Here is an 18,200-nt window from a genome sequence, read left to right as displayed (position 1 = left end):
GAAGTAAGTTTTCATGCAACACCTACCTAACTGGCAACCAACATTCCAGTAGGGTAAAGGATTGAAATTGCTGGAGTCAATTCGATAGGCTGATGGATACACCCTTGTAAGCTGTTTCTGGTTGTAAAGCATAAACTGTTCAGCTTTCTGCTGCACTGCTTGGTGGGCTCTTGTTTCACTGAATGATAGCACATTCCCTGTTGATCCTGTGTGCATTGTTAAATCAACAAACAGGTTAAAAAGCAATCCTAGGAGATGAGGGCCTGAACTCAGACCTCAGTTACATAGGTATTAATCAAGGAGAAGATGAGATTTAGTCCTAAATTATAACATAGATTGCCCTGTCATATGTAAATCTCATACACTGCATAACTGAAGAGCACCAGTTTCCCCTTCCAGGAGGGTCTTTTGCTCTACTCTCAAGCTTCCAAAACATAAACGGGAAGCCAAGCAAGAGCTCAAGCTAATTGCTAGAGCCTTTTCTCCTGCCAAGCACCCCAGACAAAACTGCTATGAAGACTCTATAGAGAAATCTACTAATGGCAGCATGACAAAAACTATCTTACTCAAGAGCTTAGAGTCAGGGGAATTAGCACCCAGCAGGGCTCTTGTCCTTGTTACACATTAATAGAAGCACTCAACGCATTTAAACTCACCCTTTCTCTAAATAATCCAAGCAATCTTTCCAATTCGTAAGTCTTCTCTCTGAGAATTTTACCCCTTACGCAGACTCCCTCTGATCAGCCCTCTGGGAGAAAGACAGCCCAGAAGAGTTTCTTAGGCGAAAGTGCCAAACTGAGAGATCAGTTAGACCCACTCAACTGTATGATCTCTCCACGTCCATCTCTTCAGCCAGCATCAAAAAGCACAAGATCTAGATGAAAGGCAAGAGCAGTACTGTGCTCTGATGAGCAAGCCCTCCTTTCCAGGTGGCCAAGAGCCATCAGATGGATTCAGAAGTACCTCTCTGCACCTGGACCTGCAGAAAAATCTGAGCTGTTTGTTAGCTCAGAGCAATGACACTGAAACTCCTCAGGACTTTGTTCTTGTAAGATCTCTTGAACTCTTTCTTCATGGTGCTTTCACCCTCCTTAATTTCTCCCATTAAATTCTATTAAATTAGGAATTAATTTTATGGTAATTACAGAATTTTATACACAGTTTGCTCATGTACGTTTAGTGACCTTCCCCACAAATTCCTTTGCAACTTTCTCACTGTCCATTTTACCTCTAATAGGTTTAGTGAAACAACTGCACACTTTCTGAATGGGGATCACATCTACTTATCACAACTAAAAATCTATCATGTTACTAGATGCTATTTAAAATTGATAAAACTAAAAGATGATGACAAATTCTAGATAATTGTGAAAACAGAAAAAGGCTCTCCTAAGAAAGACTCATTTTTAAAACTGTTACTAAAACACGAATGTCATAAGAAACCAAGAGAAAGGTGGTGCTTTACTCTTTCTCTACAGTTAAGTAAAATGAACAGGTAACTAACCACTCTGCTTTTAAAACATCTTAAAAAAAACCCCAGGCAAACAAACCCCCCAAAAACCCAAAACCAACAAACACGGGGAACATGAAGAAGGGATACATGTTTCCTATCCAAACAGGAAAGTGAAAAAGGTATGTCAAAGTCTTGTGCCAGCAGCCTTACCATCATCTACTATATCGTGGGCAGCCACAGAGTTCGTGTACACAACTAGGTCAGACAGAGCTCGGCACAGCTTCACTGTTCTTCTTCGATGAGCCAGTCTGCTGAAATATGTTCAATATATCATACAAATCAGGAATTTTTCAATATTTAAAATATATCTGAATCCCTCTTTCTGTTCTTTTCATCAATATGGAAAAGAACAACTGTGAACAGGGAACCGTGTGCAGCAAACCTCCTCAGAGAGGACTCCCCTTGTACCTCTATAGTCACAATACACAAACAAATTTTTTCATTTAAAACATAATGAAATAGCTGCAGCATGGCTCTTCTCAACAAAAACAAGGCAGACAGCTTTGAGCTGTATCTGAAAAAGGAGCATTTTGGTGGCAACAAATGCATTCTCAATGGCACTTTTTTGATTACTTTTTCTTTACATTCTCAGATGTAATAAAGTTGGCTGGGCTGTGATGTACCCTTATCTAGCCTAAAGAGTTTTCTTACAGCATGCAAAATGTAGATCAGCATTTTCCATTACAAGAGTATTACTATCACACTTCTCAGTCTAAGGGTAATTGCTATTTGCAACCTATAAAAACCTATGCAATCAAAATTATCAGGCTACAGCAATCAAGAAAGATACACACCAACAGAAGTGTCATAAATGACCTGCTCTTAAGAACAGACTTCCCCGAGGCAATGACAATATTGATAGTAGTAAACATTGCCTCTAGCTTTAACTGAGCTGTAAAATTGGTGATTCATAGCTCACCTGTGCAGCTGCCCCATTTCCTTCCCACAGGGGGTTTGCTGGCTTTCTTCATCATCCGATGCACTATGGTATTTGGGTGCTGCCTTTACAGCTTTCTGTTGGAAAAGAATCGAGCACAGCTGGGTCAGTTTATGGGGCGGTTCTATAAATACACATAACTGAAATTAATGTTAGGGGGTTGGGCAAGCTGTAGCAGGTTTACAGCACAGGACCAGTGTCCTACAAGGATGCAGAATGACCCCTGGGAATTTGACAACAGAAAACTCTGGGTGGTATGTCAAGCGTTTCCATATATGCAGAGAAGAAAAGCCAACACAAAGCATCTGTGCCCAGATCTCACTCTATCTGGCTGCAAGGAGCCAAGCCTGCAGCCAGGGAGCAGGTTTATCTGCTGGCAAGCAGACAAATCCAAGCCTGAAGAATATTATTTATGCAAAGCGGCCAGCCCATTGCAGGCCAGTGCATATTCTGCAGCTTCCCTCCCCTGCTCCCTCCTGACATGAAAGCACAACACCGCTCCAACTGTCTCCAACACACTGGCCACCCGTCCCGCTGAAATTCTAATGGGTTGTACCATATTTAACAAACAGTAACACACAGTAGTATATAAATGTATGATGCACTGCTTCCACCTACCTATGTTTCCCCCAGTTTAGAAAATTTAAGAAATAATTCATGAAGTGAATGGGCAAAATTTTCCAACACCATCTTTCTGCTGCCTTTTGAGTCCCACTTACAAGAATTCAAGTTATTCCAAATTACTACAGTAGACAGTAAAGAAAATAGCTATGATAAAAACATTAACATCTGAAAAGCACCTTTATTTTGTAAGCAACGATTATTTAATAGTTTCTAATTTCAACAACATTGCATCTTTTGTAACACTAACAATGGCTTCAAGTGAGAGTTTCTTTAATTCCCTTCTCATCAAGGGGTAATTAACAATATAGCTGAAAACTCCTTATCCTTTTACTCATACGGCTAATTTCTTTTCTCCTGGTGGGATACACAAGTAAATGTACATGAGTTAGTTTGCTGTGTTTAGTGCTGAAATAGAATTGCCTAGATTGGAAATCATTTCCTTAGCTCAATTTTGGAATCTGAAGGTCTGCACTGTGGATGTTTCCCATAGTTAACTTGCGGGAATTGCCAGCCTTAGTGTGTTTGTCCCTCCACTGGCAGTTTTTAAAGAGTTTGTACATGCGGCACAAGAGCTGGCTGAAAATACCACAAGTCAATATCCCTGGGTGGATAATTCTGTACCTGCAAAAATATCAATAGTAACCATCCTTCACAGGCATCCCTTTAGCTGGAAGGGCATAAGTGGGAAGTTACTGGACATCCCTGTTGCCTCAGTCTCCAACACAATCGGGGGGGGGGAAGTATATATACTCTTATTTTTTTCAGCAGAGATGAACCAACAGGCTTTCCAACCTGCTCTATCCATTAGGTTACCTAGTTGTAGTAATTAAATTATTGACATACTTTCCAGCCCTCAGCATAACCAGCAGTTTTTAGTAGCTCACTTTTGTCAGTGATATCTCATTCCACAGCGTTTGTTTTCCCATCAGTGAGCACAGGTTACAATGGGAAGTATGCACTATCATGCACAACAGGTACTTACAGATCTCAACATATACTGAGTGAATAATGTGCACTTAGATAAAGCTGTTGAAAGAAGTATGTTCACTTCGATCTGATGGAAACTTATAATCGAAGTGTAAATGGGTCCTGGTATTGTCTGCCTAGAGACTTTCTGATGGCTCCTAGCTGACTCCAGGGCAGATGAGCTGGTGGCTGATTAAGTTGTCTGAAGTATTTTCTGATTGCTGTTTTTCCTAAACTGCTGCTCAGATTTTATCAATTACAGAGTGTGTTCCCTGCTCACATGCAGCTTTCACCTCAGATAGCACTGAAGGTGTCTTGCAGGCTGGGGCAGGGGAAGCCGCTGGCAGCACAGTGATTCAGCTGCAGACCTGCTGTATGCCCCTTTCATGACAAGCCTATCTGCCGATTTACTTACTTGGTATCTGCTAACTGACTCAGGAGGAAGGAAGCTTTCAGTTGAACCAAAGCATGCTGAGGTTACATGTTCAATAAATCTAAGCCTCAAGGCACTGTGGGAGTGTGGGAATAGGGGAGGTGGATGACAGAACACATTTGTCAGGATATGGGAATAGGAGGAAACACAGGCCCACTGTCCCTTCTGGTAGCTGCTATCTGTCTATCTGTCTATCTCTAAAATGAAACCTCACACTCATTCAAATTATATCAGATCTTGCTTCATTCAGCTGCAACAGTGAAGACCCAGCGAAGCAAACAGGTTGACCTAGCAGCTACAAAAACATCTAACTTATCTGCAAAACCATGAAAAGATCAGAAAAGAACACATTTTTACTAAGCAGAGCCAGAGCCAGTACTCAGTCACAGCAGTCCCTTAAAGCAAGTGGAAAGACAGTCACAGCATACTCTGTGTGGCACTGCTCAGGGTACGAAACAGCAAAACTGGACCCTGAATGAAACCAACAGTATCAGCTGTGTGCACAGAAGTCTGGAAAACAAGAATACACAAAGGCATTTGTCTACATTGTTCTTATGCTGCTGCAAGTTTGATCAGAAAACCAGTAATTCCACATCACTAGTAAAGACAATCTTTTCTGTCAGGCAAGATTTATTTATTTTTTTTGACTTTACACGTTCATCTTTAAAAAGTTCTCTAATACTGCTACAGACAATATTCTTCTGAACAGCAATAAACGTACCAAGTGTAATCATGTAGTCTTTTCTCACTGCCCCATACACACCATGCTTGTTCCAAGCAATAAAACATACCCAGTGTCTCTAGAATGCTGTCAGAACTAGAACAGCAAACTGAGTTTCTCATTTTACTTACTTTGTGTTTACCGAAGTTGCCCATTAATGATCGACTATGAGACTTTTTTCCACCTTCTTTTATGTCCAGGTTCTGTGCAGAGAAAGTGCAATAAGAAGTATAACTAGGTACCTTCAGAAGTATCCTTAAAGAGCCTGCTACAGTCTCTAAAAGACATAATTTCTACCTAAGTTTTTGCATGTCACCCTAATTCACTATTAGAAAAGTACAGTGATTGCAAGTAAAAATAGAAGTGAGTTAAAGTCTAAACCACAACATACTGATTTGTGAACATAAACTGAAATCCAAAATCTTCACAGGACTTCTCTAATTTTTTTATTTCTTTGATAGCTTAGCAATCCTATAGCATTAAGGAAAAATATTGACACTTAAGACAACAATCACCCATGTAGAAAAAGCAGTCTAGCAAAAAAAGGCAAGCAACAACAAAACATAACAACATTTGAAAGTGCACTTGAAAATAGTCACAAAAGAAAAGGGGAAAAAAAATATCTTGTAGCAGATAAATGTGGACTTTTCATAGGCAGCCTGTGAGTTTCACGTTTATAGCCATGCCCCTAGACATAAGTTTGATAATTCCTAGCAGCATCTAGCTTTTTCTGTCAGAAAAGCACATTCCTTCCTCTTCTAAAAAGCAAAACAAAGACCTAAAGGTGCTGATGAATATTCCCCCAGGGTTTCAGCAATTTCTATGAACTCCAGTTATTCCCTGTTCAGTGTTGAGTTGGAATTCACTTCTGACTACTGTAACGGTAAGGGCACTACGTGGTTTCTTCAGTTCCGAGAAAGTCAATAGCCTCTGTATCTATGTTCAAAGATTTGTTCCTAGCTCAGGATGAAAGTCTCTGTAAAACACTGGATGAAACTTCAGCAGATAAAGTACTTTTCTCCCTCAGATAAGAGTGAGAGTTGGCAGTTTCAACAGCAAATTGAAACTACTATCAGGCCTGACTGACAGTAAGTATTGTACACACTGCCTGCTTACCCTGCTCACTTCCCCCCAGAACTGACTTGGTAATTACTGGAGATGAGCACATAAACTTGTGGTAAAAGAAAATGAGATTTGACCAGCAAAAAAGTAGAAAAATTTCCCAACAGATCCCTTTCTGGTACATCAATTACACAGTAGCTACTAAAAAAGAGCTTTACAACACCACCAAAGCTAGCTAATGAATCAGGCAACTACCAAACCATCACGGTGTTTAGCCAGTTAGCTTCCTCCCATCTAAGTCAACAGTGGCTATAAATTATTCTTCCAGTTGTTTTAATTGACTATTATTAATTGTTCAGGGCTGTATTGCTATAAGACCCTTGAAAACAGTCACATACAATCAATCTTCACACAGGGTTGTTGCAGCAAGGGAAGAGATCTCAATAATTTCAAATGTCAATTAGAAAATTCTATCACTTAATATTATTACGTGACAGATAGCTGAATAACACACTTGTATTACTAAAGTATTTTCAGTATTCTGGTCACATCAATGACATGTAATGGGTAATCTCAGTCATCATATCCAACACCAACACCTTATGGACTTTTGCATTCTTTAAACAAAACTCCTTACCCTCTTAAAAGCTATCTGGGGGCCAATCATTTTTGAGACATCAGAGAACATAGCAAATGTAATTTTAACACAAAGTAGCACTGAAATGGCTCTTATCTAATTACATTTACTAACATAGGGTTTGCTCTCTGAAATCCCACTTTTCTGACCTCATGAAAGCCACAGGGAACCAGCAACCTGACTGTTCTCACACTGCAAAGCCACAGTCTAAAAATAACCCTTCTCTGTCAGGTCAGATTGCTTAGCCCTCTGCATTCTTACAACCTTTTCCCACCACAACACAGGTTTTACAGGTGTCTCGAGCATCAGCGCAAGCAGAGTATGTTTGCTGTAGTCAAGCCTGGCTTCAGACAAAAGTCTCATAGGTCCAGCCTTGGAGAAAGATTGACAAGAACTACGTAAGCCCTAAAGAGTGGGAAGACATGCAGAAAGCAGAGCTACATGTACTCGACCTTTAAGACTATACCTGTTACAGAGTAGGCACATCCCCCACAGAACAATTCACTCAGTATTTAACTGAGGTTTGCACACAATTGAGGTGAAAGTATGGTAACCATGGATTCAAGGTACTGTTTATTGATGTAGTCAAAATTCTGATACATTTGACTGTTTTACAAAAGTCGTTTGATGTCAAAAGAGAAAAGAAGCCTACCCTTCTTGATCTGAAACAGTCTGAAAGTCATGAAAAAAAACAACCTTTCCTAGAGCAGTAAAATCACAATCCTAAATTTTAGTGCTGTACAAACCAGCATTGGCATTAGAGGCAGACAACGCTTTCTGCTAATATGGCCGGTCTTCATAAGACTAAGGCAATAGAAAAAGGATCTTCCCCCAATAACCTAGACACAAACTGAATTGCTTGATACATGCTTGCAATTGGTACTTACTGAATTGGTTGCTTCCAAGTGTTACAAGGAATAAACCAGATTAGAAAACATTGAAACAACATACTCTTCACATTTGACCAAATTCTCTTCTTAGATACTTCCCTGAAATAGTTCCAAATTTTCACTTTGGATAAAGCAAACTTTCAGAAGTTGTTTATAAGTTTATCAGCTTCCTCATCTCAAAAATGTGCAATACACATTGTACTCTCTAATATTCAACAGAGCACATGAAAGGGAAATATCCACATACCTGCTTCAGGTTAACATTTAAACCCTCGTGAGTTGCCTTTAGCAGGGCTCTCACAGTGAAGCTGTCAGGATCTTCTTTGTCCCTGATTTGGGATTCTTTCATTAGAGATTCCAGTTTTGTTCTTATAAAAGATTCTACCTGGTGCTCAGTTGCACCATTACTCTGAAAGACATTAAGAAATCCAGTTAAAGTAGATTATTATGTCCATCACTTCTGGAACAGAATGAGGGAGCATTGCACATGCTTCAGGCAACACAGTGCTCCAAACATTTAATTTGTGCAAGAAAAAGCTTCCTGTATAATCCTGTCTTGCATAACCTTGCCTTTTCTATTAGTGGCTTTTACTGCCATTTCCATTTTCCTTTTTCTTTTTAGTCCTCCTGACACAACTTAACACCACTTCACCAAAGCACAGTCCAGCACACAGAATGCCCAGAACCTGGCCCTGGTGTTTGCAATTTGTTTCAAAACTGTTACAAGTCTGACCTTCTCTCTCAGATGATGACATGAATTTCTAGCTAATGCACTTAACTACTTCCTCCAAAATACCAGACAATCCAAGCATCATTATATTTCGGCTCCAAACAGTAAGAAAGAGGCGTTAACAACACTCATATGTACTATACAGACAGAAACCAGCCTATTACATAAAGTGCCTAAAATAAAAATGGACCTTATAGAACAGTGTGCACTTAGCATCCATTTGTCACTGGGGTGTGAGACCTCTCCTGAGACAGGAGAGGAAAGCAACTGTTCTGTCCTAACATGTTCCATTTCTAGCCCCAAAAGACACAGTATGTTTTGAGTTGGCTTTAAGGATTGCCAAATTTTAGGCCTTGGGTCTTTCTGTTAAAGAAAGCATAATCTCATCAGAAGCACTCAAGCCATGTTAGTAAAGTATACATGGATTACACAGACTGCTCCTGTGAACAGCACTTTCATTTCAGGCCTTACGCTGGTTTCAGAACCAGTTGAGCAATCTCATCTCATCTCACTCTACCCACAATTAGAGTTATGTTCATTCAATATATACTTTTTCCTAGAACTTAAACCTGCAGTATTTTGTAGCTGTGCTTAAAATCAATCATATTCCTAAAGATGTATGGAATTGGGAGTCTTCAAGCTTCCCCATAAATTAATACCAACTATTTCCAATACTGTAGTAAATACCAACAAAAAATATGATATTGTGAGTCACTGAGCAAGCTAAACACTAGACTTGCCAAGTACTAATTTGAATTTGTTCAATTCTTTCTACATCTCCCAAGATAGCATTTTCTTTGTTCAAAAGTTTTAACTGGTGAAGCAAGGTTGTCTCCTGACTAGAAAAAAACCCCACCTGCTGGATAATGCACACCAGTTTCAGTTTGTAGCAAAAAAATATGTTAATAAAATTAACAGCAGAAAAATGAGGAGTTAAGAAAGCAAACGGAAATCAATCTTCTGTGTCAAAAAATAAGAAACAGAAGGATTGAAAATGAACCTTTCACACCTCATATTTGTTTCATTTGTATGTCTCAATTTTCATCTAGCAATTGTGTAGCAATTCCACCATGCCATTGCTTTAAGTACTACACATTTGTATCTGAAAAAAGCCTAGTATGCTGACAGTGCTGGCATCAATGCTTTCAGTCTAGTGTACCTGAAGTACTTAAATCCTTTATTTATATGACTTAAAAGACAAAGTATGCATTTCCAAACAATGTAATTGCATATCTAAATGTGAAATTTTACAACTTCTGTATCTTAAAGACCTGACTTAGAAATCTGCTAACAACTCTAAGTAGCATTATGGAGCATGCATGTAAGAAATGTAAAGTTGTAACAGTTCTAGGAACTGTGTACAGGCACATACATAGCAAGGCTTTAATTTGCAGTCATCTTCAATTTCATCAGCACTATCTTCATCTGAAACTTCTCCTTCATCAGCATCTGCTCCAAGAGTGCACGGCAACTTTTTACCCTAAAATGAGGGGCAAAAAAAATATTCACAGTAAATGCACACATGGTCAGTGTTATTTAATGCAAAGACCAAAATAGCCCATTCCTCAACTACTCCTTATTTAAATTATGACCAGAGTCTGAAATTTGTTTTCAGAGATTCTCATGTAAAGTGGTTCAAGAACCTAGATTATCACAGGTGATAATTTAAGTTTTTCTGGAAGAGTTTATTACTTGAAGATCTTTGCAAGGTCTTTTGAAAAAGTGTATCACCTCACCTGTCTGAAAGCCAGCAAGGGTCCAAAAATTTTTTTTGAGTTGAGTTTCAGATGTTTCAGACTTACCCCTAGCAAGCAGACTACTGTATATTTAAAATAAAAACAAAAGTAAGAAGCTGAGAGTTTGTTATAGGTTCCTCATAAGAATAGAAAACGCAGGCACAGAAGAAGTCACTGCAAGCAGACATCAACATGAAGGAAGCAGCAAAGCCAAAACCTGTTTTAATATTGTATGCTCACACAAGAGTGTAGTCAGCAGTCCAAAATTAGATGCTAATCCAGTACTGTGAATGTCATATGTCTACATTAGAAAGGAACTACTTTAACTCCATGTCTAGTTTCCAACAACCAATTAGAGTGGTGAGCATCAAACAGAGGTTAATAGCTACTTTTGGGAAAAAAAGATAAAAAAAAAAAAAAAAAAAAGCTCTGACAGATTAGTTTTCCTTTTTAGAGCACTCATCTTTGATTCTCCTGCTTCATGACTTAAAGTGAAGTGCAATCACAGAACCTTAGAAAGGTTGGCTATGGGAGCTCTGAATGTGTCCAGTCCAATCTCCCACTAAAGGAGGATCATTACCAGCTCTAGATGAGCTTTGCTTCGCCAGGTCTTGCAAACTTTCAAGGGCGGAGACTCCCCTGGTCTTCTGCACAGTCTCTTTCCATGCTGCACTACCCTCAGCTGAAAAAGCTTTTCCTGGCACCCAATCTGTCCCTCCCATGCTGTAACTTGTGGCCATTGCCTCTTCCTTAACTGTCTGCTACTTAATACATTATCTATTAAACATTTGAGTTATTACTTCTATGTGTGTCTTTCTCACTGATTGTAGAAATGTTCACAGTCTGTTTCATCAGTGGCAGAGGTAAACAAGAATTACACTCAGATTTCTGTAGAAATAGATTGATTTATAGGCTGCGTTTGGAAATTAATAATGCTGCCCTGCTAACAAGTTGGTCAAATTCACTTCATGCTGTCACCTTTAATACTGACTTAAATCCATGAGTATTATTACAATTACTCTTTATATACACTGGCAAGATGAAAATTATGCCATTACTCAAAATTATCTGGCTAATGAATCAATACTGCCTTTTCAAAGTAAAAACATAAAAACCAGCAAAAATAATAGCAAAATATGAGAAACCGTTTTAATTCTCAACAAGATGCTGATTCCTAAACATGATTTTATCTTTTCTGACAGGGCTGCTTAAATTGAGCAGGACATGGGAGACAGGGCTTTGTGAAAAGATACTGTGATGCTTAAAATACCATTCCTTATTCTGAAAACATTAGCTCAGCTCCACACACTTCTGTAACTACTCACGGGGTTTCAGCACTGTCAAATGAAGAATCAAACTGAAGTTACAAACTCAGATGTGCTACAAAAACCAACTCAAAACCAGCAGTAAGAGCTGCACAGTACCAAACCTCTCTTGCTTTTTGTGCATTGACATAGTAGTTCAAGCCAGGTGTGCCGGGTTTTGTCACATGACTGACATTACGTACATATGACTCTCTAAAACACCAACGCTACATGCTTGCACAGGTCATTAACTAGCAGTTACACATGAAAACTGACTCAGTTAAGCACAAAAACATTTTCTAATTCAGAGTCAGCTCTGCACTATACATTGAAATGTGTCCAAACTAACATCAAACCAAAATTGTGAATCCTGGTAGCCAGCTTGATACAGAGGATGGGGGTGGGGTGGGTGGGAAATAGCGTCTCAAGAGCTCACAGCAAAGTAATTGCCGCATGTGTCAACGTAAATTTGACAGTCTGATAAGCCACAACTCTATTAATCACCCTCTCAAAGATCTGCCTTGCATTTCTTTCTTACTATATCCATCTCAGTCTTTGAAATTCCTTTCAGAGCAAATCCGTTTATACTGAGAGGTTCAAACAATTAATCTTGCATACAACACTAACTTCAGTGCTCCAGGGCCTCCTCCACCCTCACTCTTCCTTATAGCTACTTTCTGAAACACTCTTCTTTCATAAACACAGCTGATGAACCATGAAAATAGTTTCATTTCATGAACTACTGCTCATGGGTAGGGGGTGAGGGGAAATGCAAGAAAACACAAGAAATTTTCAGATGCTTTTATATTACTCCAAAATACTTTGTTCAAGAAGGAGCTGTAGGGTAATGTTTAGATGGTATAGGCACATGTACCATACAGAACAATATCCACTAATAACAGGCTAGACAAATCTTAAAAAATGAAGAAAAAAAAAAAAAAAAAAAGGAAAATACCAGGTTCAGGTAACTGTCAGTTCTTTTTATTCATATTGATGGATTTTGTATCATTTTTCTGCGCTCGTGACATGGTGCTAAGGTTTAAAAATAAACACCTTTGTCTTTAAGACTCTTCAGTAAGATGCTCAAGAAATAGGAAGAATATTCTTTCCACTGCTGTTGATATCACCTCCCTGTTGAAACACTTACAAAAGTACTTTAGGACACTCACAAAGTCCAAGGTCAACTCAGTTTGAGTGTCTCTGAAAAGCTCAGAATTTTAATTCACCTACTGCATCTGTACTATTCTACATGATACTGCTGAACTGGCTCTCCAAAGCCAAAGAAAATATACAAGAAACAGCACAATAAATATTACTTTTGTTGCATCTTGAACACGTCACCAGTAGCAAGTTACCTTCACTAGGATTTTCCCTTTCAAATTTTGAGGGCTAGGAAGTTGTGTGGAATCTTCAGCGACTACAGATGACAAGTCCAGTTTGTCACCAAATATCTCCTTCATGTACTGAGCAATCTTCTTTTGCTGTTGAATACTGCAATGGTTTTCAATAGACAGTATCACTGGAAACCTAGAAGCAAAAATCCCAGATACTGTCATAACTGTTTTAAGAGAGAAGACCTGCACATCTTGCCATGTAAACTTGTTTACACAGTTTGCTTTTGCATTGTTAGTAGTCTGGAAACAAACTCACTTTGGGAAGAAGGACTTTGCACGTGAACTCCCAAATCCCTGTTCTGTCAGAATCCTTCAGCCCTTGCAGATGATCCTGCTCTCATACTCCAACCCTACTCACTAGCACACATGGTGACAAAGTTTGAAACTGATGATCACCAAGCATGACGCACAGAGAAACTTGCAATAAAGCCCATCAGCAACGGAGTGCCTTTCTGTTCTATGTAACTGAGCAGAAGGTACATTATTCCTATTTGCAAGCCATGAACAAAGTCTTTGTAAGCTCTAAGTGATCATCAAGACACTCCTGAAGAAAAATGTTTTGAAATCAACAGATTCAAGGCTCCAGGAACTTGCAGCTTAAGTTTCCTGAGGTTCCACAAATTTGCCCTGTTGTTTTCTACACTCTTGGCAGCCCTAGAATTCTACGGCAAGGAACTCCCAATGCCAACTACACACCAAATAAAGAACCACCTCCTTCAGTTTTGAAATCCCCACCTCCTATTTCTAATCAATAACCCCAAACTTTTGGCCTTGAGTATTTTATTTGTTGGTTGGGAATTTTTTTGCCTCTCCCCCCCGCCCTCTTATTTTTTTTTTAATAAAAAGAATGTAAGCATTTCCCCTTTATTCTCTCTAAAATACTCAAAATTCTATACACCCACTCATCATCTAAGACTATTGTATATATATGGTTAAACTCCATGATTTTCATAATAAACTGTTACATATTACCATGGTAAACAAAATAGAATCTGAACATTACCCCACATCTCAATATTTCCTCATACTGTGTATGAGATAGCTTTTCAATTTTCCTACTGAAATGAAGCATTTTCCTTACATAGAGAATATCACAGTATTGATTTTTAAGAATAATTTCCCTGTGGATACGAGTGGGAAGTTCTGTTCAAAGATATTCAACAGTCTCAGACTGTTCAAAACATTACTGAGTTTACAATGCAAGAGAGGTCTTTCTAACTTAGGATGAACTTTCTAACTTAATTGATGGAAACAGCTCATGCAGGTGAACAATAAACAGGACGTAAGCAGGGGAACAGAATCAAATTTATAATTTCTCAATGTGTTTTAAGGAATATTCGTACTTTCTGGTGTTGATTGTTGATTTTGACATGGGATTAACTACACAAACCAGACAGGTGTAGCTTCAAAACTCACTCTACACTTACTCATTTTTGATGAAGGCATATTTATTGATAGTTTCTGCCACATCACGGAAGAGTATTTTAGAAGTAAGAGTGTAACCATGGTGCACTACCGGTTCTCCATCTGGACCATCCCAGCAATCCACTATTAGGACAGAAAAAGCTATACATTAAGAGATGCCCATGATCTGATACATTTCTGCTGATCTTGCTTTCCAGCAGAACTAGCAATAATATGTACAATTGTAAGTATTGTATGATAATATGTACACTACTTAAACATGCAGGTGTCAAGGAATTTCATTCAATTTATTATGACTTACCAATTCAGTTAAGACTAACAAGACAGGTGGTTTTTTTTTCTTGTATCAAATGAGAAATACGCAACCTAAACTTGTTTTTTCCCCTTATATTAAGAGAGGTTTTTTCCTTATATATAAAATTATAAAGGTGTGATAGGTCAAATAGCATTTACAGCTACCTCTTGGGAAAGCAGCTTCTGATTCTGAAAGACAAAGTATTTAAAAAGAATTTAATCTGTTTTCCAAACCCAATTAAGCATGCAGTTTTATAACTGACTATAGTAAAAGCAGCATCAAATCCATCACATGTAGAATGGATTAGGACAGTAATACTTTTCCTAATGAATTATCCTGGATTCACACCAACCTTGTTACTACCGTTGCCTCTACAGGAAGTTAAGAGCTTCACAAAGAGAAGCCAAAGAGCTATTACCTAGGCTGTATATCTACAATGGTTTTGAGGTCAAGCAATATAGTATACTATTCTACGTTCTGGCGAACTTTCCTACAAAAGTGACAGTACAGTGGTAGATTGCCCAATCTTCTAAGGTTCACTTTCTCTAATTAGTTTTTAAATTCAGATTAACAATTTACTTTTTTTTCTAGAGATGAGTTTTGTAATATTAGTTATAAAAAACTTGTCAAAAGACTTTATTCTACCCAGAATCCTGAAAAGAAAAAAAAACAATGTTTTGTTATAATTTAAGTCATGCAGAATTTAAACAAGAATCCAACACACTCTCCAGGCTATCAAACAGCATCTTGTTTTAATCCATCAGCATCCAGCCAATTAAACTGCATCCTACCTCTCCATTGTGGCAGACAAAAGCCAAGTTTCTCAGCTCTAAGATGGTGACAGTATAAATAGATACTCAGCTGTGCTGATAGAAGGCACTGTTTTCTCACCTGTCCTCCTTCTATAGGCACCTTTCATCTTCCCTTTGCATCCACAGGAGGAAATGCATATGCAAACACCCACCTTCCCATTCAGCTTGTAAAAGAAAAAGGTCTTTTCTGGTTTAGCTCATTCTGAACAATGTTGATTTGGAAACACTCTTGTGATGCACAGGGGAACTGCAGAGCAGAACATCCAGGGCTGCTCTGCTGGAACTGCAGGTCCCCAAACAGGTGCGTGCCCATTGCCTTACTGGAGCTTGTGCCACAAAAAAAAAAAATGCTTCACACAAATTCAGGGCAACGGAAGACTTACACTGACTGAGAAAAGCATAAGAACACAGAAGCAGGCAGAAGAAAACAGTGATGTCTATGATGTTTGAGATGGCCACTCCCAATAGAAAAATTCTATTTAGACAACTAGAAAACAAGAGTTTACAACTTAAGGTAATCAGACAGTGAAGCATCAATGTTTTGAGTTTGCCACTGACTTTGTGTTTATAAGAAATATTCATCATACTTCCCACAGCCAGCAAGTTACACTAAAAATATACCTTCAATACATCGACAACCATCTTGCAGCACTCGTGCATACATCTCCACCCTGGACTGGGACAGCAGTTGGTCTCCTGTCAGGTATGTATTGTGAGATGAAGCAATAAAGTAGTTACAAAGGGGCTGATCCATATCCTGATGCACTTCGCAATGCAGTGGATTAAATATATCACAAGCAGGACTGCGCATGAAGTTGGTGAAACCTTTGAACAAAGAGAAACAGTTTTGCAATGGATGCAGTACATATTGGCAAGCAAATGATTTGCACTGTAACATTTATTTTTTCCTGTTTATGCTTGTCTGTGCTAATTCATGTCTCCAAAACCACATCATAGGGATTATCTTCCTGTACCCTATCTTTTCAGCATATTAACTACTGTCTGTGACTTGCTTGGTTCTTTGCAAACTGAAGATGCTGCACAGACTCGGTCCACTGCTGGCACGCACACAGGTATTTCTTTTTGAAGCCTGTAGAAGTTCTGACACCTTTGACAAGAATACATTCCCAAGATCCAACTCTGACAATTTTCAAACAGCTTTGAACTAGGAAAGCAAATATAATCTATAAAGACATATTTATAACTTCTCCGAAAAGTAAAAATCAAGCATTTGCAAAACACGACATTGAGCTAAGCCTCTTTAGAAATTAATTAACAACTAATAGTGAAAAATAAAATAGGATTCTAAGAGAAGCATAAAAGTAAAGAATAGTAGCTATATGAGAAGGCTGAAAAGAAGACAGATAGATATGGCCACTGGCCAACCTATTTTCAGATCAGATGTTTCATTCAGACCCTCAAAAGGCGCAGATGACAAAAATGCACACTTAAAAATTCTCTGAAACCCTGACAAAACTACCTACACCAAATCCAGTGCATGGACAGACAAGTGTGCTCCAGCTGCCTTCTGCAGTCCAGACAAACCCACTCTGCTAATAAGAGGAACAGAAGAAGGTGTTACTGGTTCTTTTAGAATTGGTGGAAGAATTGGTGGAAGAAAATATCCTCCCTCACCATTATTCAGTGAGATAAAAATGATCTCTTCATCTAGATGATACTGCAGACAGTAAGCAGCTAAACCATGAGTCATTACTGTTATAAAAACTGTCTTTTCCTCCCCCTCCTTCTCAAACTGGTATCCCTTACCCCTTCTTGACTCTTGTTAAAGCATCAGTATAATTGAGAAATTGGGTCAAATGCTTTGGCAGCATCGGTCTGCATTTCCTGGAACGAGGAATTGTGCCTTGGAGGGCAAGTGATTTGCTTGCTGGGAATATAGATTGGTAGGTAGGAAGAGGGGGTCAGGATGCAAAGGATTTGAGATGTGCACCATCTTTCCCTCAGTGGACCCTTGTGATGGTAGCAGGTAAAAGCTATCCTGTTCTGCTCCGTCACAAGTGTAATGTATCGTAAATAAGAGGAAGCAGAGGAAATCCCTCAAATACCAGGCAGCAGAAGTGATAAAGGTTATGATGCCTGCAAGAGTATAGGGTTGGTATCCTGCAGATCTGCCAGGACTTCATGCTACTGTTAATGCCCCATGGGTCCCAAGCTGAGAGAAGTAATCTTCAGAAAGCAGCAACAGTGTCCAGAACAAAACAAAATAACACACTCCTAACAAAGTTAAATTGTCGGATCTTTCTTATACAGAACACAGGACAGAAGTGGGAGCTAGACTGACATCCTGACTTTGAATCAAATGCTTCCTCTCCTCCCGTCTGCCTCCTCTCCGAGTTTATTGCTGACTCTGCCCTAGTAACACTCCTTTCCTGTAAGCATCAGCCTCACTGAATATAACATGTAGATGAGGTAGTACCATCCAAACAGCTGCACTGCAGTGTAGAAGAGCATGGGGCCCATGCTAGCCAACTCAAACATCTAGCCAATGTCGCTCTAATTTACAGTTTTCCCTATGCTGCAAGTGTATCTAAGAAGATGGTACCTAGTTTATGCTTCTGTAAATCAGTTTTAGACAGATCAAGTTTTAAAAACACCTCCTTTGAGACAGAGAAATGTAAAATATTGCAAAATGATAGTGCAAACAACACTAACCCTGAAAGCAACTCAAACACAAAAGCAGCAGCAGTAAGGTTAAGAGGA

The 18,200-nt window shown here is 38.9% G+C and overlaps 1 protein-coding gene across 1 annotated transcript in view; it reads right to left on the bottom strand.

Annotated features, from left to right (window-relative positions):
* The window catches only part of PLCH1 (phospholipase C, eta 1), a gene marked incomplete at both ends in the record, with an annotated part of 40,065 nt that overhangs the window by 10,388 nt on the left and 11,477 nt on the right, over positions 1-18,200 (bottom strand). Inside the window, 9 exons of the mRNA XM_010024079.1 lie at positions 27-206; positions 1,664-1,761; positions 2,433-2,527; positions 5,326-5,397; positions 8,031-8,192; positions 9,886-9,993; positions 12,909-13,080; positions 14,375-14,495; positions 16,101-16,304. Of these exons, the coding sequence (XP_010022381.1) occupies positions 27-206; positions 1,664-1,761; positions 2,433-2,527; positions 5,326-5,397; positions 8,031-8,192; positions 9,886-9,993; positions 12,909-13,080; positions 14,375-14,495; positions 16,101-16,304 (1,212 nt within the window). The remainder of the gene's footprint in view (positions 1-26; positions 207-1,663; positions 1,762-2,432; positions 2,528-5,325; positions 5,398-8,030; positions 8,193-9,885; positions 9,994-12,908; positions 13,081-14,374; positions 14,496-16,100; positions 16,305-18,200) is intronic.

Source organism: Nestor notabilis, unplaced genomic scaffold (assembly GCF_000696875.1).
Source record: "Nestor notabilis isolate BGI_N333 unplaced genomic scaffold, ASM69687v1 scaffold14791, whole genome shotgun sequence".
In the NCBI taxonomy this organism is placed as follows: Eukaryota; Metazoa; Chordata; class Aves; order Psittaciformes; family Psittacidae; genus Nestor; species Nestor notabilis.
Note: the sequence above shows the minus strand (reverse complement) of the source record. Positions and strands in the feature narration are given on the sequence as shown.